Below are 24165 nucleotides of genomic sequence, written 5' to 3'. Positions count from 1 at the left end.
GCATTCACCACCTTTATGTGCAACCTGTTTCAGGGTTTTGCCACCCTCATTGTAATAAACTTCTTTCTTATATCTAAGCTAAATCCATACTCTTTTAGTTTCAAACCATTGCCCCTTGTCCTTTTGCTACTGGCTCTGCTTGAGTCTGCCCTAGCATTCTTACAGACCCCCTTTAAATACTGAAGGGCCACAGTAGGGTCTCTCTGAAGCCTTCTCTTTTCCAGGCTGATCAAACCCAATTCTCTAAGCCTTTTCTTGTAGGAGAGGTGCTCCATCCCTCTGGTTATCTTGGTGCCCCTCCTCTGGACCAACGCCATTAGATCCATGTCCTTCCTATACTGGGGACCGCAGAACTGGATGCAGCACTCCAGACGGGGTCTCACCAGAGCAGAGTAGAGAGGCAGAATCACCTCTCTCAGCCTGCTGGCCACTCTGCTTTTGGTGTAGCCCAGGATACAGTTGGCTTTTTGGGCTGCGAATGCACATTGCTGGGTCATGTTCGGCCTCTCATTTTCTAAAACTCCCTTGTTCTTCTTCTCAGGCCTGTTCTCTATCACTTCTTGAACTGCATGAGCTTCCCATGGGCCCACTTCTCAAGCTTGTCCACATCCCTTTGGATGGCATCCCATCCTTTTAGTGTGTCAGCCATACCTTACACCTTGAATACTAATAACATTTAAAAAACATTTACTATTGACATTTTAAAAACAAAGTTCTTTTTAATGAAATTTGTTGTAAACAGATGGCAATAATAGTATGAATTGTTTTCTATTTTGTGTGATTTTGTAAAAGTCCTCTGAAAAATATATACCTGCAAGTAGCTTTTTTAACCATAGTATTTTTACTTAAGTTTAGGCACCTGCTTATAATAGGCTGTTAAAAGCATTCAGCAAGAATCCTATGAAAATTGTCATTTTCCTTCAGGAAAACTATACTTACGTGATGAAGATTTTCTATTGGATTTTTGCTTCTATCTGTCAAAAAGCTACAAAATGGCTTTATTTTTTTCCCCTGCTTTCTGGACATGACACTCTCTAATTTGCAGAAAACAAACAAGTAATGTACAAGTAATTTGTATTCACTGTTAATATCTTGTTTTAAAGAGCCATCAGTAAAAGTTGCAAATTTTCCTAATTTTAAAAAAGTTATTAATGGAGTTTTATTTAATATAAGATTTCACAGAACTCCTGGGACTGAACCCTTGTGTCTCTGGTTATGAGAAGGATTAAAACTGCTTCTGGGCACCTGTCCATTACCCTGCTAATACGGAAACCAATTAGACTTTATACTACCGAAGAGTAGTCATAACGTGAAAGAAATGGAGCCATTAGACTAGAAAAGATTGAAACCTGGCAGCAGAATTTTCTTCTGATCGTATGTGGGCAGCTTCCAGACCCTTTACAACATCCCAGTGTTGCAATAAGAGTACTGTATGTTAAAAAAAAATACTGAGAAGTTTTTAAAGGCCATCATCATGTGCTCTGATTGATGCAGAATTTAGGGGAAAAAGGTCTGGGGCCATTAACTGAAAAGCTGTAATAAAATAGATAGGCATGGCAATATTGATTTTAGCATTCCCTCAATATTGATTTCTTCTGTTGAAAATGCAGTGTTCCACAAGTGTATTTTTGCATCTTCAGTGTGTGTGCTAAAAGTTCCTTGTATTTTATCTGTTCACTTCCTGTATTTCAATGCAAACTCTTCGCCAAAAAAACGTTTGCCTCTATTCTCACAGCAACTGCCTTTTCGAGATTCTACTTCGTATGCAGTATCTGATACAGACAAATAATAAATTGTCCCAACTTTAAGAGACATGAAAAAGGAGACTGATGAAATTTTTATATTGAGCTTATCACTCCTGAAGTGTTGAGAGCAGCAATAGGATAAGAGCTAGAGTTCACCAGGAATACTGTGAGCCAGGTTTTTCAGCCCAGCTCTGCTGATGGACATCATTTTTGCTGTCTGCAGATCCTGTGATCTCTCAGGGTATTCTTTTATATGCCTATGGATATCAGTTTCTTTCAGAGTTCTTGGGGATTTTAGGAAGAAATTGGGGAACTAGCTTTTGCTTTTAACTCAGATGATAGCTCATGCCTAGGATGAGGTAGTCACGTGCAGTTTGCTCTGCACGAGCTTGCCTCTGGAAGCAGCTGATGCAGTGAAAACCACAGGGCCTCCTTGAAGCAGCCAAGTGGTGTTAGCACCTGCCATCACCTCTGTGGTGCTGAGGAGTGAAAGATGCAACAGCGATGCCAAGAAAAGCTTCTTTTTTACCATAACTGAGCCTACAGAGATTTTTGTAAGCAGTGGCAGCTGATGAGAGCTAAAATCATAGTGGTGGATTCAAGGGGAAAAGAAGCAGATAAAAGAAACTCAGTGGAGCCATGCAGAGAGAGTGCCATCAGATAAGCCAGAGTGCCAGCTGCTTTGTGAGTATAGATAAACTCATAGCCTGTAGCACAAACCTAGGAGTTTGTTGACATGTCTCCTCATTTGCTCTGACTCTTGCTGATTTATTTTTGTAACGGTTCAGCCAAAGCTATTTCAAGGCATACTGATTTATCACATGATGACAGAGCCAGTACCTTAACTTTGCTTTGTGGAATTACCAAACTAAAAAATATATAAATACTATAATGGAGATGCGCGTAACAGTGCCTCCAAAAAAACCCAGAAAGTAGTATTATTTTTAAAGTGTTTTTTGTTTTAAAAGCTCTTTATATTTTATTGTAGCTAAATGAATGTGAAAGGTGTGTTCAATTTTTTTCCCTGGTTTCCCTATTAATGTTGAAGGGTAGGAAGAAATTATACTCATTTGTATTCCTGGACATAATATAAATGAAAAATGAATATTTTATTGCTAATGGCTTTATCAAATGCTGTTCAGATATCTCAGCAAGTTTAGTATATAATTGCATTGCAAACCACAAAAATTAAAACAAAATGCTCAGCTGAGGGCTCTAAAAATAGTGATAATGCAATGCCTAAGTACTAGTACAGGCAATTTTTAACTCTTCTATTCCTTTGCAAGTCGTATCAGTTTCTTAAGCAGTGTAGTTTGGCCTCCCCAGACTGCGCAGAGCTTGAGGCTGAGAAGTTGTGTCAAAATGGATGTTTGCTGTAGAAAAATCTTACATATTTTTCAGACATGCGTTATTTGACCAGCTTCAATGTATATGTATCTTATGTAGCAAACTAATTGTATGGTTGGTACATCACAGCAGCTACATAAAGATTTTTTTCAGTCAATTTTGTGTATTTTTATGTCTAAATATATATATACACTATATGTACACTATATATACTTTAGATATATTAGATATATTTTAACATGTGTAATAGCCTGTATGTAGACTAAAGGGGATGGGTGTTGACCAAAGGAAGAGGGAGAGGTAGAGAAGGTGGGAACACTCAGTTTCAGATAGATGGGGTACAAAAGGAGTAGTGCTGGTGATGGGATGGGTGCAGGAATGGGAAGTGCACAGGAGATGCTGTGCAAGTGAGATGTTGTGCAAGGTGAGAAAGATCAGAGTCTTGAAGACAGTCTTGGAGTGTGGGTGGATAAGAGACTGGACATGACCCAGAAATGTGTGCTCACAGCCCAGAAAGCCAATTGTATCCTGGGCTGCATCAAAAGCAGCGTGGGCAGCAGGTTGAGGGAGGTGATTCTGCTCATCTACTCTGCTCTGGTGAGATCCCACCTGGAGTGCTGCATCCAGCTCTGGGGTCCATAGCACAGGAAGGACATCAACATCTTGGAGCAAGTCCAGAGAAGGGCCATGAAGATGATTAGAGGGATGGAACACCTCTCCTACAAGGAAGGGCTGAGAGGATTGGGATTGTTCAGCCTGGAAAACAGAAGGCATAGGCATGACCTAATTGTGACCTTCCAGTACCTGAAGGGAGCCCACAAGAAAGAAGGAGGCATGTAGTGACAGGACAAATGGGAATGGCTTCAAACAGAGAGAAGGTTTAGGTTAGATGTTAGGAATAAATTCTTTACTGCGAGGGTGGTGAGACACTGGCACAGGTTGCCCAGAGAAGTTGTGGATGCCCCACCTCTGGAAGTGTTCAAGGCCAGGTTAGATGAGTCTTTGAGCAACCTGGTTTATGTCCCTGCCCACAGCAGAGAGGGTTGGAACTAGGTCATCTTTGAGGTTCTTTCCAACCCAACCCAAACCATTCCACAGTTCTGTGATTCTGTGAATACCTTAATTAGTGCTGGGAAGAGCAGTAAGTATTAGACTGGAGTAGGGAAGAAGAACAACTATAACTAGAAGAATTGTGGAGAACTTACTGCAGTTGGGGTAGTTTCTATTGAACCCTCTGGTAGGATGGGAATTGAATTACCTGTTGTGCCTTACCCTTGTTCTTTCCTACAAGAATGAAATTTACTGTGTGAGGGTGGAAAGTCAGCATACCACATAATCAAGGAATTTTCGTTCTGCTTTGACCAACTTCACTTTGGAACCTGCTCCCTAAATGAAAAAGCAGGCTTAGCTTTCTAGAAACTGTGTCTATGGTAATCAAAATTTCTACATTTCAGAAATGTAGATTTCAGAAGCTGACATATTGCCTTCTGTTGCACAAATAGATTCAGCTTCCTAAAATCATTAAAGAGTATTACAATTAAAACCACTGTGAAGCAAATAATATGGCAAAACTTACTTACTAATTATTTACCTTTTATTTCTATCACCATTATATGGAAGCAGTGCTGCAGCCATGGAAAATGTATTTCAAATTGTAAAATGACACTTACTTCTTTTCTTGTAGTGGGGAAAAAACCTCAATCGTGTCTTCCTTGATTTAGCAGCAGACACATACAGATGTTTAAAATGTTTCCTCTGTGTTATTGGGTAATTCAAGGAAGTTGTGAGAATGGCGCCTCTGCATCCAAATAAGTTAAAAGAACCACACTGTCAGAAGTGGTTCCATATTGAAATTGTAAAAATCCTTCTGAGAACTGATGAAGAAGTGAGAATAATTGCAATCACAATTGCAATCACAACATTTGGAAAGTGCAAAATAGCTTGTTAAAACCTCAGTGAAATGCATAGCAGTTGAAGGCATCTGAATCTTTTTGGGAATCACAGAAAACATACTGAAACACCAGTGTGAAAATCTGGCAAAGTTGCCTATATAATGCTTACAAAGTAAAGTAAAAGTAGGAAACAACTGGATAACTGAGCAGCAAGTTGTGCATAAATGAAAATCAGGTTGGCTTCATCATGTTCAGAATTGAAAAATAAGTTTTGCTAGTATTATGAAAGATTACCCTCATTTAGATGAAGACACTCTATGACAGGGAAACTATAGTCAGAAGACCAACCACAATATTGGAGGAGATATCGCCTGTATCCCAGTGTACTTTTGGGCAAAGAGATACACTGAACAGTAAAGCATGTATAGTTTTTTGGACATGAGTTTAGTGTATTGTTAAAATGTGTACCTTAAAGAAAAATATTCATTAATAGCTAGTGGAAATAGATTTTTGTCTCAAAGGAATCGTGTCTTTTTTTTTAGTCTAAAGGCAAAAAAAAAGACATTACATTGTAAGGAGATCACAAATATCTTTCAGTGCTTCATGGAGAGCAGTTAATTGTATGAGTATATGAGCATAGGAACTGTTTTGCTGAAATTGGCACTTAAATCTGTGTCTGGCCGAAACAATAGCCATCTGTGGATAGTTCAGAGGAACTTAGAGAGCAACCTGTTTTCAGGAGCATTTTTTTCCTAACCCATCAAGATAATTACTTCCACATATCCAGTAATATTTAAATGTATATTCTGTAAATATTTCTGTCCTCCTTAATGTAATTGTAGGTGCATTTATTGGTTGTATTGATATCTGATCCTTTCTGGCTACAGCTTCTATCTTGGTCCCAATATACTATGCTGTATAATGATACAGAACATGCATGTGTGGGTAAGAGAGGGAGAGGAGTCAATTCTGGTACCTGATTTTACCTTTGTCAGTTTAATTAATTGGTTACTACTTTTCTAAGTGTTTCATTTGGAAGTGCAGAAAAACAATGGATCTCTATGCAGGGAAGATACAGGAGTTTGAGAGAGCATCTGAGTGGATGCAGACATTTTCTTCTAGATTCAGGCTATAACTGTGGTATGGAGTATCAGGTAGTTACTCTTAGTGCTGTGATGCAGGCTTTGGAGAAAGAACGTGTCTTTGTGACTAAAGAAAAATCAACAAAAAACCCACTGACCCTACTGTGTGAGGCAGCCATCATATTTGCCACAAAGCTAAGTGCAGTTTGAGCAAAAAAATGTGTACATTTGAACCTGAAAGATCTCCTGCAAGTAAAGAAAAGCAATTGAAATAGGCAGCCTGCAGATTAAAATCCCAGGAGAGCACTTGGTTCTCTCAATTGCCTGCTGAAAGAGCAGAAAAAGCTGATGTTATATGATATTATTAGGAAAGAATATACAATAACAAAATGTCAAGGCTGGATAGTATAGTCAATGAAGTATGAAAGAAACAATAGAAACTGAAGGGGGAGTAGAGTTTTGCTCAAGGAAATCAGTTCTCGACTGTGTTATCAACAAAGCATTTGCATCTGTGAAAGCAACCCCCTGGTTTTCATTAGGATAAAAATATGTCTGGAGTTGCATTTAATATAATGTGTCATAGTAGCAGTCCCAGCTCACACAGTGACAGTAATTGATGATCCTGCAAGTACTCTTCTCCAAAAGATGTTAACCCCAAAGTCACTGTCCAAATTACTTTTGAAATTAGATTCTGCTTGCGATGGAAGTGAAGGGGGTTTTTAGAGATTAACTCGAGGTGAATTTGCTGTTTGGGAAGGTAAAAATGATTTTCTCCTACATATTAATGGACCCTTCATCTAATCTCTGTGTGCCAGGAAGTTATCTGACCGAGGAAACTTGTGTCTCTCTTTATTATGAGTTTTGTGGAGGAAAGCAAGGGATGATGATAAACTAGAAGGATGAGCAAGGGGAAAACAAAGAGCAGAAAGGAAGAGATATTTGCTATTACATAAATCTATTAAGTATGTGGTGTATATGTGTCGTTGTCTGTTATGAGAAATGTGACATTTCTATGCTTATAAAAATACTGTGTTTTTTCCTCTGTATATACTCCACTGTAAACCAGAAACCCCTAGATCTCTTTCTTTAAATTTGCACATCTAAAAACATGTTTATTAAGGTATTTTCCTTGCACCAGCTACTAAATTATTTTTATGTTAAGAATTTTCATATTGCCATTTTTTTGAAACTGAAGAACCAGTAGTAATAGTAATTTGTGCCTAGTACTTTGGTATTCTTACATTTTTGCATTTAATATAAGGAGAGGAGAGATAGGTAACTTGGTCAATTTAAATATTCGAGTAAATTAAGTTTATATTAAATAGAAATAAATAATGTTAAAATATAATCTGAGTGTGAACTACTTTAAACACTGTAACCCTGCAACAAATTGTGGTTATGCACACTTTATGTTGCATGCTGGTTATGGGCTTTATAATTGATTCATCCTAATTAAAAGGCTAAAAGAGCATCTTTCCAGCTATTTTTCAAAGTTAACAAAATATGCTTCCTGCTGATCCCTCCTTGCTAAAAAAAATTATTGTGCAAAGTATTAAATTTGATAGACTTCCTGAGAACTCGGACTCTTCTAAAATAAACAGTACTAGACATACAAATGCTGTTAAGTGATAGATCAATGTCTTATATGAGGTGAAATTTCCCACTGGCATTTCACAGCTCAGGTGATTAGCTTTGCTTACGTTGTAAGAGCAGTCAGGTCTAATCTGTACACCTGTATACTAATTGCTCATTGTTAATCAGTAGAGAATTGAACGACTGAAAATGTACTTGGCCACCTTCACCTCACATACTAGCATAAAAAGAGGTAGCAAGACGCAGCAGCAGATGTAATTTATGCTTCATCCCTGCACTGGGAGCTGCAATAACTCAGGTGGCCTTCTAAGCTATGGGAGCAGCAAGCAGCAAGACCAAGCGAATGCTGGAAAACAGTAACTAAATGTCTCAGCTTTTAATTGCATTTATTAATACTTAGTAAGAATAATTAACTATACCTTCTAATAAAAGATACATGAAATAGATTTATGAAGTAACCACCTGAATTCTATTCAGAGACGTTAGAAAATAGGCCTGTCCACCTCCTAGTGAGAGAGATTGGAGGTGTTGGGGACAGTTTCTCAAACATGGTGGGGGGGTAAGAGATGAAAGTTTGTATTATGTATCTACTTCTTATCTAAACTGATATTCATTTTTCTGGCCTCATTTTTTTAATAGGATTTTTTTGCATGATGTATGTGTATCAGCAAAGCCTCTTTGTGATGCTAAATAGTATAGAAATTACAGAGATCAGAGCACTCCAAAAGTGTGTAGACCATTGCGCAGTCTGGATGAATAACTGGATTTCTGATTGTGTCTTTGTTTCTAACCTCCCTTCACAGCTTTGAACAAATCACTTTCCCTTCTTTTTCACTTCCACAGATAAAATGGGATAATAACATTTAAGTACAATATTTCATACAGATGCTATGCAGACCCATTAATAAATCCATTTGCAGGTCTTTGATTATCTTCAGTATATCAAAATGTCACTACTGAGTTTGCTGACTACCCTTATTAATTTCCTAACTCTAGTCAACTTCTAGATTATAAAATGATACTTTGTGACATAACTTATGATACAACTAAAACTATCACTCTGAAAGTCAGTTCAACACTCCTTAGTAAAAGCTATAAAGTACACAGATTGTCTTTTCTTCAGTTATTATAAAGATTTATTTGATCTCTAGCTCTAATATCCACTGAAGGTTTTCTCTGTCAGTATTAACTTCTTAGATCAATAAATTGTGATACTGATCTCCAGAGAAGTCAATGTCTGCCAACTACCATTGCAGTGTTTACCCTTGTTGAAAAGCAGTTGTAGCAAATTAAATTTGCTGTCAGTGGACAGTCCTTATTTTATGATACAATTAATGAGGGTTGATACATGGGCCACTTCCTAGAAAAGATGAGATTAAAGGCAAGGGTTTGTACCAAGAAAAATCCAAATTTATGGTGAGGTGAAGCTGCTTTCATTTAAAGAATAGTTGCTGCAGACTGGAAGATGACTTGTTTTCGAAGGAGCATGTTTTTCACAATGTGCACATACCTGATTGTCTGTATTGTTGGAAAACCACGGACTATATTCTCTACTCTGCTGTTAGACAATTTACATCAGTATGTAGGTTTGTGAAACATTCTGCTCTGAGGCAGGTATACACAAGTGAAAGAAAACAAAGCCAAGCCTGTAACTACTTCAAAACAGCTCCAGAAAGAGCTGCTTTTTCTTTTATCTGGCTCAAATGGTGGTAATCTGTCCTCAAACAGGATCCTGATCCTTGATCTCCAAACAGGATGTAGAAGTTTGTTCTCTTAGACTTGTTTTCTTCCTTTGCCTTCTTATCAAGAAACTTCATGATAATCACATTTTTAACGTTGCTCTCTGAGGATAAGTGATTAACATGGCCTAGCAGTGACTCCAAGGTACCCATTCAGTTGCACAGGAAGAATGATGTATATTTAGACTAATCAGCTCCAGAAATTAGAATAAAACTTGAGCATTGATCTTTGTAATCATGGAAAAATTGCTGGCAAAATTCTAATAATGTCTAGATAATGTTCTGTATTTTAACAGCCTGTTCCAGACTAAAGTTGGCCTAAAAGCACTGAAAAGACAACATCAAATAAAAAGTACCCACTGGGTGAATTCCTCACAGTGATTTTTTTTTATACGTATGGGGAGCTTTAGACTGCAAAGTGTGATTGTGATAAATATACCATGAACAGAAAATTTAGGGGGGCTGTGATGATGTTTGAAATTGTTAGTATATCCCTTCAGGAGGGCAAGCTGACAGCACCTCTCAAAGCAGCGATTAGTTTTTAGTAGCTCAAGAAACAACACTTTTGGTACTGTCCCACTCAATTCTCTGCTATAAAAACTGTGCTAGTGCTACTGGATTTAATTAATTTACAAAGGCATGGAAACAGCTGTGCATTCCTTAGAGGGGAAAATTACTGAAGTTCTTAGAGGGGCCACTGAGAGTATAGACATGTGAACAGCGCTGGTCAGGGACAGACTCTTCTGCCAATGCTCCTGTCTGGCCAGACTCAAAGTCTGGCCATCTTCAGTCCAGAAGCTGTGTAGCCACAGTGCTCCTTCAAATATACCCCATCTCTCAACAGCCTTACAAGTTCAGGCATGGTGCCACACCAGTGTGACATTCAGACCTGGGCTGGCTCGTGTCCAGTCATCATGGAAGAGCAGATGTTCTTCTGAGGTATTGTGCCCTGAGATGTTTTGTCAAGCAACATAATCATTGCAACTTCTAGTTGCAAATTAGGGCACTTGATTTGGTTCGGAAGCAGCTACTTGATTTTTTTTCCTGTCTTAGTTCTTTTCAGTTCTGTGTAAATTAAAAGACAAATTGTCCTCAGCTGAACTGTTGGCTTTTGATGCAGAATGCTCCCACAGAGGAGGTGTCCTGTCTGTATGTACTTTGAATTTAATCTAAAAGAGCTATGTTTCACTTCGTTTCGTAAAGATTATTGGCCAGTTTTCTTGGTTGAGTGCAGGAGTCCATGTTAAAATTTGTAATGTTTCTGAATGCCAGAGTGATCATTTCTACAGAAATATTGGCTTTCTGACATGCAGGAATCTCCCTTATTCCTCCCTTATTCCTTCTCTGTGTTCCGTGTGTTATTAATTACCTGGCTCTCTCTTTCTCTTAGGAAATAATTACCATGGTCCCCTTCTTTCTGCTTTATTTGCGTCTCTTTTATTTAGCAAGTAGCTGTTGTCTCTTCTTTCCGGTGTGGTGTAACTGATGTGTATCTAATTAAACTCAGACATTTTCTCAGTAGGTGTTGACTTTGAAGTCTGTGCGCTCTATTTGAGTTCTGACATAGGGATTTTGTACCCAAAATTTTATCTCATTTTTCATCATGTACCAGTTGGTTGAATAAAATGCAATGTCTCTACGTAATGTAAAAATCTTCTGATGAGTGATCTGTTATCACTTAATGGGTGGAGCCGTATTCTTCACTTGAAGAATTTGGTTTTTTTAAAGGGCTCAGAGTTGATCCCTATTGATGTGAAAACAGGTATCAGATTAGTTAAACAAGCTGAATTCATTAATTCATTCTACATTGTAATGTTACAGTATGAAAAGGAAATGCATTTCTATGCCATGCAAATTTGTTGATTTTTTTGTATTCTTCATTATATCTTTTCTGTTTTATTGGTGGTTGTGATGGATTTCTTTTCATTTTATCATTTAAGGAGTTATTTTCCAAAAAGTATCTTATATTCTAGTTTTCTCCAGAACAGTTGTGTTATTGTTTATATATTTTTTTAAATCCAGATTTTATTCTATTATTATTACCATTCCAAATCGCTAAGAGCTTCCACACTTCTTTTCATATCTATCACAGCTGTAAAAATAATGACCACACTAACCTACAAGAGAGAGTAGGGGTTTAGATCAATCTTTCAAGCATTTAGACTTGATAGGTCCATTGAAGAATAATGACTTATTTTTATTAATAACTTTGGTCTTCCATGTTTCTATTCATATATTAGGGCTTATTTGTGTATGTGTGCATGTGTTTCAGTCTTTGAATGGGGAATTAATTTAAAATAAAGAAAATGCAGAGTACTTAACCATTAGTGAAATACTTGAACTAATTACAAGTAAATAAAGTACAGATTGCAGTTGCCTTGTCAGTCTAATTCTGTTGGATTTTCAGTGTCGTTTTCAAGCTTTTTTTCTTCTCTCACAAAATGTAAAAAGCTGTCCATAGAACTTAATTGAAAATGCAAACTCCTGTGTGCTTTTCTTTCAGAGTACAGACATGAGTCCAGCTAGTAGTACCACCTCACTCCCTGTTAGCCCTCTCCCTGAGGAGCCATTATTTTTCAAGGTATGGTTAATTAATTTAATACTAAATATTGTCTATTAATTTTGGCTTATCATATTATCTGGGGTACTATGAAGTGCTATTATTACTTCTTCCTTTTGTTTAAATTACTGTGGTATCAGCAGATGTCCTGTGTAGCAATAATGTAGCAATAATGTAGCAATAATGCAATTTTCAAGAAATACCTCGAATAAAATGTTATTAGTTTTGAGAGGAATATTTTTCCAGCAGACTAGAGGTATAAACTGTTATTTATAAAACTGTGCTTTTATCCATTTCATGCACTGGTGATACATTTTGATATGTGCATTCCTGGACATTTGTGTATCATCAACAAATTTCTCTTTATTTTTTATTTCAAGTACACATTTTAATGAAGCAGTGATTAGTTACTCCAAGGATACAGGAGACATTAAAGATCTGTCAAAGAACAGGTTTGTCGTAAATCCAGTGTAAACCACAGGCCTGGCATTTTAATTGTTTTAGTAATAAACGTTTGGACAATGTCCACAACTTCATAAGGTTTAAGCTTTGAGGAGTAAGTGGCAGTGTGTCACTTTTTCAGCTGACTTCATGGTATCCAGCCCTGGGATACAGAATGGCCTTAGGCAGAGCTGGACTCTTGGAAGAGTTCTCCTGAGGCCACCCAGGTATTCAGAGCAGTGCTGTGTTGGGAAGCAAACAACTTGCCAGTTGTTTGGTTAGATAAAGAAGAGGGAACTTGTGTCTTCCTCACCATTGACTCAATTGTCATAATATGGACTAAGTTACACTCACAGGAATATCCCTTTTAAAAATTTTAAATTTTCCCTCTCCTGAATAAGTTTCCACCTTCTGTTTGGATAGAATTAGTTGCTTGCACTGTTTTTTCAGTCACTTTGTGATGATGCCAAATTACAAATGAGGAACTGGAATGAATAAAGTTTGGTGATATAAAGTTTGTGTCTCTCCTGCACATGCCCCCAGCACAGGAAATACCAGCATCCTTCAGACCTGGCCAACTCTGGAGAAAATACCCTTTTTTATTTTTTCCATATTTTGTATGTCTGTGCAAGACTTGTAGCCTATGGGTCATAATCAACTAGCTGTTCATAAACAGCTGATTCCTGTTACTAGAATGGTTAAGGATTGTGCTTGCTCAGTTGTTTCATTAGCAGAGGTGATGATCTCAACAAGTGGGATATCAGTGGTCAGCTGTTCACTGATTCTCATTCCTATTTTGGGATTTCATGTTTACAAGACCCCTGTCCCTCAGTCACATGTGGCTGAAATTGAGCAATGTTGTGCCAAGATACTGGGGTGCACATCTGTTTTCCTTGGGACATCACATTAAAGGCATACTGAAGTCTGGTCAACATCCTAAGTCAGATTCAGTAGTTATTGTATCTCCCTGTGCCTGGAAAACCACTAAGATATGTCACATAAGAAGAAATGATCTGCTCAGCACAGATAAAGGTGTAAGAGGTAAGAAAATCTAGCTTGAAAAAGTACAATGAACTCTCATGCTGAGGTAAGCAAATGCTCTGTTTGCATCAGGGAAGCTCTGACAAGTACATTGTAGTGCCTTTATTTTTAGAGGAGATGGTGCTTGTATAGCTCAAAATTGGGTTGTAAATTACTTATTTGGAGTGGAATAGTCGCTCTAACAAAACAGCAAAGAAATTTTTGAGATTAAAAGTCTAGTAGAAAATGGTAGAAGAAACTGAAAAATAGGACAGTTTTCAAAACAGGAAACATTTTCCTCTGGAATTCAAGTAAAATGGAGGTCAGACCAGGAAAAAGTCAAATACATCTCACAGCCGATGCCCTATAGTAGGAAAAAAAAAGAGTAATTTACAATGTAACAGTTTCTGTTATTTCTCCTTGACTCACTCCAAGAGAGAGCAGTATTGTTCTAGTAGTAATGTGAATAACAGGTTTTGCAAGTCATAACCCTCTCCAAATACTGTCAGTCAATAATATTGGCTTTTGATGATGGGATGATGCATTTCCCTTAGCAACATGATAATAACCTTTCCCACATCCTTGCTGTAGAAATGAAGATTGAAAAAGAAATTCCATTCTGTGGTTCTGAAAACAGAGGTGAAACGAAGCAGGGCCCTAAAAACTGCCTCTCTTTGGGATAGTTGAGGATCTCTGAGCTAATGAGCTTTTATATTAGACTGTGAAACGAAACCCAGCCCCAGTTCTCAACCATACCAGGAAAGACAACTGTCCTTCCTTGGATTTTAACAATTTACCTTTATTTTTGTTTAAAGAAAGAATACAAATCCTGTCACCATACTCTTGTTTTACATCCAACTTCACCAAAGCAGAAGCCTGTCATTTTTAATCCCACAGGATATGTGCTGTATAAATATGGAGAACCTAAGCTTGTTCAAAACCATTTTAAGATTTTGAATTTAATCTAGTGGAAGTGGGAAACAAGATTCCCCTGGGAGTGCTTGCAGGTTGTATCTCAGCTCTCCTAACATGGAGCTCAGCTACCATTCTCCCGGTCTATTCCACATGCTGTAACATGCAGCACTGCCAGAAAGATGCAAATCATATGAGACCATACTCAGGAGTATTTGGAGGAAGATTGTTTCCAGTGCAGCAAGAGATACTCCACCTGGGTCCATCGTATGCTGCTATTTTGATTGAATCATTGTGCTTTTTTTATGTTAAGATTGTACCGTTAAAAGAGCATAAGTGATACCTAGCAAAAGGAATAGAAAACAATTGAGTAAGAAATAAAGGTAGCCAACTCTAGTGCTATTTAATCCTAAAAGCAACCATGAGAAAATGAAAAGATAAATATATCATTAGCGCCGTTCAGCAACTTTTGCTCCATAGCTATTGTAAATAGTAAATTTTGTTTTCTGTGAGGAAAGAGCAACTTTACACAACAGCCAGAAGTGCACACAATTTTGTGTGTCTTCGGGTTTCCTTCTCCCTATGGAGTTAGTGACAAACAGGTATTCAGAGCAGTCTTCTTTAGCTGTGCTCTTCAAAATCTTGGAAAAAAGTCCGATTCAGCTGCATATGCAGACACTTTTGAAAAGTTTTTCTGAAAGAATTTTTGATAAAACACTCATAGGCATTTCATTTTAGTGATTATTATTCTGCCAAATTCCTGCTTTCGGTCCTCTGCTGTTTTCCATGGTTAAAAGTGTTTAAAAAAGCAATATATTTTCTTGTATTATGGGAAAAATTTATTTCTCCTGTCACAAAAGAACATCATCTTTGTTGATGGTTTTGAACTTAAACTCTTCTATAGAGAGGATCTTCCTTTGAACAGAAATTTATTATTCTGTCTCTGTATAACATTACTTGAAGAATTAGGTCCTTATCTTGTGGGGAAAAAGTTGTGTCACAGTTAAAAAATTTTAGAATTAAAAATTTGAAATAAAACAGTATTTGTCATGCAACTTTAATTCAAGTGTTATTCTGTGTTATAATAGCAAAACCGTAGCTGGCTCAAATGTGAGTGACTTTTAATTATGACTGCTTATATCTATGCTCATTAGCTGGAATTAAAAATAATCCTACCTTTCATTTAGAAGATAAGTGAAGGAAGGGATATTTCTAAAAGGTCAACTTACCAAGCAATGTCTCATCAATTTTTTAGAACCTGTTCTTTTCTCCTACTCATGATACTGTGCTTTATTATAATAGTATTTTATTATTTTTAAATTGTTCTAAAATATAGTGACAGCCTTTTAAGAAGAGATATATGACAGCCATTTAGTACATAAGATATCTAATATTACCTAATTATACATTATCTATTATAATGAGGATCAGTCTCACTGGTTATTAGCCACAACCAAGTTGTAAATAATAACCATGAATTTATTATAGGAAGGTTTATTGTGTTTCAATTCTATGATTAATCTCAACCACGCTTTGCTAATTGTCATTAAACAAAAGCAAAAATAAATCTTCCGTCCTTTCCTTTCTGCTTTGAGGGAGTTGAGAATTTCCTTCAGCATTTATTATCTTACTGTGTTCTGACTTCTGTAATTAATACTCTTCATGCAAATTCCCTAAGTAAGAAAATGTAAGTACCAGCAGAAGCCACAAAAGCTAACAGTCCTCAGCAGTGTTACCACTGCTGTAGGTCTATGTAGATCTATACTAAAATAGGTCTGTACTAACAGTTCTGCTGTTCATCCTGCAGCTCTACTGGCTCTGTAAACATAGATCTTTGCAGTCACTGATGGACACAACTCTGGCAGCTCATGACGTTTGTGCATACAACTTAGCAAGAGATAAATTTTCCATTTGGTCAATAATCAGATTAATAATTTTGCTGCGGGTGTCTGGAATAATCATTATGAAAGTCACAATAGTGATCGCTGGTTAGCCCAGCAGACTTATCTTTGAGAGTGTGACTTCATATATCCAGGTGAAGAATGAGGTCATTTCCTAACTTAGTCAGCAATGATTACAAAAAAATGGGCCTATACTTCAAAAAGCTTCTTAGGCTAGTTGACACAGCAGGCATATTTATCCTCTCTACCTTAAATGCAGTATTTCCAATATTTTAAATATTTGTTGTCACTTCTTTGAATAAGACCATTTTAATGTATTGTTTGTTTTTGAAACATACTCTGAAATAATCACATAGACATTGTGACCCATGGGCAGATAGAGATTAGGGTTCACTGATCCTCTTTCATGGGCTGGAGCCTCATTAGCTCTCATCCATCTCCTTTCGCCCTCTGCCTGAATTTCTGCTTCCTCTGAGAAGCATGTAAGTTCTGAAGCTTCTGTGGTTTTTGTTTGGTTTTTTTGTTTGGGTTTTTTAGTGGTTTTGTTTGTGTGGTTTTTTTTTTTTTTTTTTGGTTTTGGGGTTTTTTTTGTGGATGTTTTTGGTATTTTTACTAAAGTGAGTAGAGTTATACAAGTATGACTCATGCAACCCCACCTCTATTAATCTGCTGCCCCAGTCTCCACTTATTTTAAACCAGTCTGTCACCATTCTTCAGTGGTTTAATCAATTCCTCCCACTTTTTAATTTTATTTCCCATGTCAGTATTTGCTTTCTTTATGACTCCTTATGTCTTACTGGTGTAGCACAGACTTATGAAAGTCACATCATCATAGCAGCTTTCTGCCTTTGATGAAAGCCTTCAATTCTGTAATTTCTCAAAAAGATTTATACATCTGATTTGTTTTGCAGTCTTTATCATACTAGTCTATGATACCTGCAAAACCACTGAATTTATTCTGAAGGTAGGAGTGCAAAGTAGGTATTATGGATCCTGTTGCAAGAAGCATCTGTGTATCTTCACAATATTTTCCTTTTCCTTAGTAGCTCTGTGCACACTTTTCCTTAGGAACAGGGTTCTGCCAGCAAGCCTATCTGATTATGACCACATCACCTGTTTCATGAGAAATATTTGCATCAGCTCATCCAGCAGGGTGTGGATGTGGCTATGAAATTATCTTTCTCAGCTTTGACTGATATGAAATGGAGTGAAAAAGAATAGTATTATCAAGATAGAACTTAATAACAGAAAAAAATTAAAAAACAACTCTTTATGTATTTTATGTGTGTCCATTGAAAAAGCTTTCCTGTACGTGATGGAACCAGAAAAACCTACCTTTTCCTTCAAGTTTAGAAAGGAGGAAATGTAGAAGACAGCGGAGCTGCTGTATAATCCAAAAATACTGCTATACAATTTTGAGGAATGCTGTATGTGAGTTAATCATTCAGATAATGTTACTGCTTAGATACTTTGGGCTATTATACGTCCCTACATGGGCATATTTGATTTAGCTCTCTTAGGGGACATTGGGTGAGTAAGGAGAAACAAATAGACTAAATAAGCAATTTTCCAAAGCAGAGTAAAGACTGTAATGAAGTGTTAAAAAACAGACTGTAGAAAAGAGTGGGCTTAAAATGCCTCAATGGATATTCTTTTCTGAATGACTGATGTATAGTTAAGGAAGATTTTATCACCCAGACGAAAGTAGTCTTGTGTGCCTGTGGGTAATCTATACCTGCCAGACTTCATGTATGGAGAAGACAGACAAACGTTTACACATTCTGAACATAAGATGGTATTTCCTGAGATTACTATTTCTTTCAGGGCTTGCAGCTCAAAGTCTAGTCTGAAAATAAAATACTTCAAGAGAGGTAATAGCTGAAGGCCCTGACACATGAAATGTGGGATCATTCAAGAAAACTTGTTTGAACTCAGTAATACGGTTGTCCTGGTGCAAGGATGTTTATTTAAAAGAAAAGATTACTTTTTATTGCAGAGAGTGTAGGTACAACATCAGTAATTTCCCAGTGTCGCTGATATAATTACTAAAAAAATCAGGAATGACCCTCAGAACTATGTGGTATTGTCTGATTTCTTTCTGCCTCAGTGCCTTGATCATAGTTTACTTTCCCAAATTTTGTGGACACGCATTCTCTTTTAGCATGTTTTCCTTAATTTGTTGAAACTTTTGTCATAGCATGACAATTCAATATTTGAAAATTGTAATCCATGATCTTAGGCAAAATTGATGTTTTTAGTGCTGTAAATTCAGTTAGTTTACTCAGTGGGGCACATACAGGAAAATTATTAATGTGTATCTTATTAAAGTCTCCAAAAGCAACCAGAAACACGGATGATGCTTCAAAAAGGCATGCAGAGGGATCATCATTACTTTTTTTCAGTTAATAGGGTTTACAGCCTTACTTAAAATTTGATACAATCAGTACTACAATATCGGGTTCATTCAGGTTCCTTTCCCTCAGGCAGACACATGCTCACAATGTGTTCTGATGCATACCTACAGAGTAAGTTTGTCCTGCTGAGTACTCTATATCTAATATTTAAAAGTCATACAACTTGTAACATTATGGGTTCCTGACAAGGTGTTATCACTAAGACTATGAAAAAAGATTTTCTAGAAACTCCATGGGAGGATTTTGATATACCCAGTAAGAGCACTTAAAGTTCTTCATCTCAATACAGACAGTAAGTCCTCCTAATTTCCCTTGTCTAGGGACTGATAGGTGTAAGTAAATCTGGGGGAGTACCTTGGCATGTTGAAGAATCCATTCAGTGCAGGTAGCTTGGGTGCAGCTCCAGGATGAGCTCTGGGGGGCAGAAGCCAAGGTAGGAGCTCCTGAAATGCTGACCCTTTGTTTATCAAAGGGCCTGGGGACCTTTGGCCCAGGCAGGTGACTGGACACTGAGGGACACAGCAGCAGCAGATGACTCCAGACTTTCCTGCCCTTAGACTGTGAGGGTATAAAAGCCCAGGGTTTCTTTTATTCAGGGTCCCTCTTTGGAGACAGTTAAAGCTGTTATGTAGTTATTGTACTGTCATTAAATTATATTAAAGATCTGGACATCTGAGACTCTGCTGTGGGAAACGTGGTCTGACTGTGAGTGTGGGGTGTGTAGCTGTGAAGGGACCTCGGTCCCAGCTCAGAGGGTGTGAGAGTGACTGCCAGGGTGGCTCCTGGATGCTCAAACAGAGAACTGTCCTTAACAGGCATTTTTAAAATATGATGAGTTTATTTTTAGTGAGCAGAATTATTATTATAAGAGGTTTGGAGTAAAATTCTGTTTCAAACGATGACACAGTGCCCACTGACTACAGTGGCATGTGGCTTCAGGTCATGGATGACATGGATTATGTCAGAGGCATCAGTTACTTTAAAAGTGAAAATGTTAATCTGTACTGACCATTTTAACCCCAGCAGTTATTTTAAAGGTGAAAATGTAAAACCATATTGACCATTCCAACCGAAGAGTATTTTTTTTGTGGTTGTATTGTCATAAATGAGATAAAATTTGAGTGTTTTCATAAACTTCATTCAGTGTAGTGAAAATGTAAACTGTTTGCAATGCAGGAATTAATTTAATAATAATTATTCACTTTCCAGTATGTGTTAGAGCAATATATGTTTTCTTCCTAGAATAAATTAAACAAACTGGGGACTTGAAAATGGGTTTCCTGCATCTAAGATGTGTATTCTCACTTTAGCAGGTGGTTTCTCTCTTTCTGGCCAACGACCACATTTTTTATCCAGAAAGCCTCTGAAAGACATTTGCATGGAAACTTAACGTGTTTTTGACAAAAAGTTTTGGCTTCTTCAAATAAATGATTTCAAATGCAAATCATGCAGTCCTTGACTCTTCTAACAAAACATGTATGAACGACTTTCCTGGTGTTGAAATAAGTAAGGTTAATGGCCACATTTTCAAACACAATCCCTGTAGAGAACAGGAAAACTGTAGGAAACACAGGGTTAGTGTTTTGAAATTCTTATCAAACTGAATGTCTCAAAAGTATGACACTAAAAGTAACTGATTTTGGCAACATTCACCTGGAGTTTAAAGAGACAGATATTTTAGTGAGCAATTTAGACAGCTGTTAAGGAGTGGATATATTCTCTTAAGTGTAATCACCTGAAATTAAAGGCAAGGTTTAATTGCTGAAACACAGACACCTTGTACCACTTAGGAAACCCAGCTGTATCCTGTCTTTCCTCTTGCTCTTTAGTAGAGCAGACAAGGTATTGAGCAGTGATGAATGTTGTGTTTGATTTTTGTTGTTTTCCTGGTTTTTTTTTCGTTTGAGTTTGTTATGTGGACATGCTGTGTCTCTTGGTAAGTTTTAAACTTCTTTGCAAGCCACTTGTTTATACTGTACTGTTTAATTTTACCAAGGAATGTGACTTGTCTGGGAGGCTTTGATTGCATCATATAGCTGGTGACTTACAGTGTTTGGTTGGGACTTTTGAAGTGCTGTTCCTCTTTCCGCCAACCTTTGCATGGTTCTATAACATAAAAGCTAGTTCTTTGTGAAAAGAAATATTTTCCCCTGTATTTAAAGATTATAAGATGGTAGTATTAGGGTAATTTTTTTGTTTCTGAATGGTGTAATGTAGCCTTATTTTAAGCCCTATCATGTGCATTCCATTTATTCTCTGTTCTTCTCCTTGCTACTGGTACAGTTCAGTACTTTGATGGTTGGTAGTGAAATGTATTTGTATGTTTAAGGTGACCTTTTAATGCCTTATCTTTTGTTTAGGAACCATAAAGTTTTCTCCTCCATTTTACACAATTTTTTAAAAACAGGAGAAGTAAAAAGTTATCTTTGTTTATTGAAACAATATGTAGCTATATGATCTGGCTCTTAATAGTAGTCCAGAAAAGTTATGTCTCTACATGTATAGAATAAGAAATCTATTTATTCAGGTTTCTTCATTTATCAGAGATTAATAAGAGTTCTGAAAGGCATTGGGGATGAAGACAATGGAAAGTGTCAGTTTTAATTCTTTTTAAAATGTTGAAAACCTAGTCTCTGGGCTGTGGGTATATTGCATTGTTGTCATGGGGAAAATGGATAGCAAAATGCCATTCATACTTAAATATCTTACAGATAACTTTGACAATTAAAAAAACCCTGTAATTTTTAAAAAATATAAATTTTTAAACATTTTTAAATAAATGGATGAGGATATGATTTACTTGCAAATTTCTGTTAAAAAAAAAGGGAGGGGCTAAAGGAAAAAAGAGCGCTGCCTTCATGGTTAAAGGAATTGATAATGGGAGGGATGAAAAAGCCTAAAAACGTACTTAATCACTTGATTTTACCCTAGTGAATAAAGAACTAAATACTCAGTAGATCATCTGACAGAAAATCAGAGAGAATACATGCACTAAGGAAGACACTTTTTTTTTTAATATTTGATATCTTTGAGCAAGGATGAATGCTATAGATGAGAAGGAATAGCAAATTTTTAATTTGGATAATATTTTCAAAGTGTTTTAAACTTGTACAGCTGTGTGGTACACTGTTATGGGTAGCCTTCTGATAATTGTGTAATTTTAAATATGAGTTCTGAAAGATTAGATGAAGATAATGAGGTTGTATGGAAGAAAGTTTTCTTAAGGCACATGTCTGATTCCCAGGTCCCTAGCTGTAAAATCTGATGTTTGTTGGTTCTCGCAAAAGGCAGCTTTCCTTTGTGATAAAATGATCAGTTCATGGGGTCTGGCTTTGTAGTAAATTTTGAGGTTTTTATCTTGATATGACCAGAGAACATTGAAAATTTATGTCCAAATAATTGTAGTTTTTCATGAGATTAAAGTTAGCAAGGGCTTGTAGATCAAGGTATGATCAAGGTATCTTTAAGTACAAAACTGGGGATCTGAAAAGAGATAGGAGAAATCCTTTTCCATTAATTCTGAGTAGTTCAGTTCCTAGACAGCAGATGATGAAGTTCATTGAGGTCAGCAGCGTGGTTGCTCTTTGATAGAAATTGGGAATGACAGGGACCTCCTCTCTGTCCCAACCAGTTCTTTACTCTTGTAGTATTTATTCTCACCAGTATTGTATAGTTCCAGTCCTCATTTCATTAAAGTCACCTTCGAACAGGCTTTCAGTCCCCTAAAGGTTCTGTTCCTCTGGTGTCTGATTATCTCTGTTGCCTGAAATCAACATGACCATTTTCTGTAATCCTTATAAGTCTTGATGTTGTCAGTAACCAAGAAAGGAATGAACCAGCATAACTGATTGTTGTTTATTTTGATTATTTTTTTTTCTTCACAGTGAAGTTTAAGATTTAAGTGAAGGGGAGAAGCACATAATGCTCCACAAGCCTTTACAGAGCAAAAGTTTTTTCTGGTGCTTCTAACAAGATGCCTAAATAGCCAGTTTATTTCAATAAATCAGTAAACAGAGGAAAAGTTTAGAAAAAAAATAGTTTATCTACAGCTGAACCAATGGAAAAATCATGAATAAGGAATAAATAGTTCTTACAAGCAGCATGAGACAAATATTATTGCTGAAGTTTTTTTGTTTACTGTTCACTAACATACCTATCACCTCACTTCTTTGACAGACTGCTATGTCTGCATCAAATTAAAAATGCTTAGGAAACAGAGACTAACTGGAAGTCTACAGTGTGTAATTATGTATCCTAATAAAAAATATGCAAGAAAAGCAAGAAAAAAAAACAGGAAGAAAATAGCGGAGAGTGAATGTTTAAAATAAAGTAATTATTTGGCATGCCAGTGTTAAAGAACTTAGGAGTTTCACACACAAATTATCAACTTTTAGTACTATGAGAGAAAAAGTTTAAAGCTATTAAATATTGTTTTCATTCTGGTATTGCAGCTGATAAGTAGGATGAAATTGAGATACTGTTTGAGAGGGGAACTTGGGCTGTAGTGTTACCTTACTAATTCTGAAAATGATTGTTTGGATTGTTCGAGGTCGGTTTTCTTTGGTCAAATTTTCAATCTTTTTGGCTATAGGTCTTTCTGTATTTACAAGCTTAATAGGCCAGAACCTCTGTGCGAGCAGTTCTGCATGTGCATTTGCTGCTTTGTCTGCAGTGAGCTCTGCTCGCCGAGCAGCACTGAGAGGAGGGATTTTGTTAAATTGACCACTTGAAGGCAAGTTGTCGTATCAATACAGAATTAAATTTGGATAAGAAACGGTTTTCCTGTCCCATGGAAATGTCAAACATTTCAGTACACTCTTGTGTTTCCTGGTAGGAAACAAGCAGATCATATGTTGTGTCATTTGGTCACCCCAAGCTATAAGAGGCAAAGCCTTTGGCTGTGATAGAAAGGTATTTGTCATGATTAGAAATGACCAAAATGGTACTTGTGGCTTCTTGGTATCTTCATTGTTTTGCTTTATGCTCTGCTGTATTCTTGAGGGTGATTCTTCAGTTGCAAGTTGGTATATCTGTTGTTTATTGCTGTGTTTATAAACATTTTGAATGAATAATATGTATAGGCTTTTAAGTTATTAATCCTTTAAGCCTTTTGCTTCAGTCTCCTCTTTTGAATATCTTTATCCTCTTCTCTTCTGCAACCACAGAATGGTTGATTTTAGTATTCTTCATTTCCATAATTATCCTTAGTGATGCGTAAGGATGAATGCAAATTTTTTAGCAAAATGATGATTCCTTATCATGACAAGAAAAAAACCTCACAGAATTATCTCTCCATAAATTAAACCAACATTCTATTGAGCTTAATCTGTTTTATAAAGAGGTATGCACCTCTTTGACAGAAAGGGGTCCTTAGAGTAAATGAAATTAATTGGGGAAAAAATTAACAAATGTTATGAAGCTGTCTTTTTTTTTATGTATCAGTACTACAATCATATAAATGCTACTCACACATCAACTAGATATCTTCAGCATGCAAATTTGATGTGACCAATCATCAT

General features: G+C 36.7%; 1 protein-coding gene across 1 annotated transcript in view; it reads left to right on the top strand.

Moving 5' to 3' along the window:
* CCSER1 (coiled-coil serine rich protein 1) overlaps positions 1–24165 on the top strand; it is a 641015-nt gene that overhangs the window by 301069 nt on the left and 315781 nt on the right. The window contains exon 7 of the mRNA XM_032686628.1: positions 11902–11979. Within this exon, the coding sequence (XP_032542519.1) occupies positions 11902–11979 (78 nt within the window). The remainder of the gene's footprint in view (positions 1–11901; positions 11980–24165) is intronic.

Source organism: Chiroxiphia lanceolata, chromosome 4 (assembly GCF_009829145.1).
Source record: "Chiroxiphia lanceolata isolate bChiLan1 chromosome 4, bChiLan1.pri, whole genome shotgun sequence".
NCBI lineage: Eukaryota > Metazoa > Chordata > Aves > Passeriformes > Pipridae > Chiroxiphia > Chiroxiphia lanceolata.
This window is presented reverse-complemented; position numbering and strand designations above follow the sequence as displayed.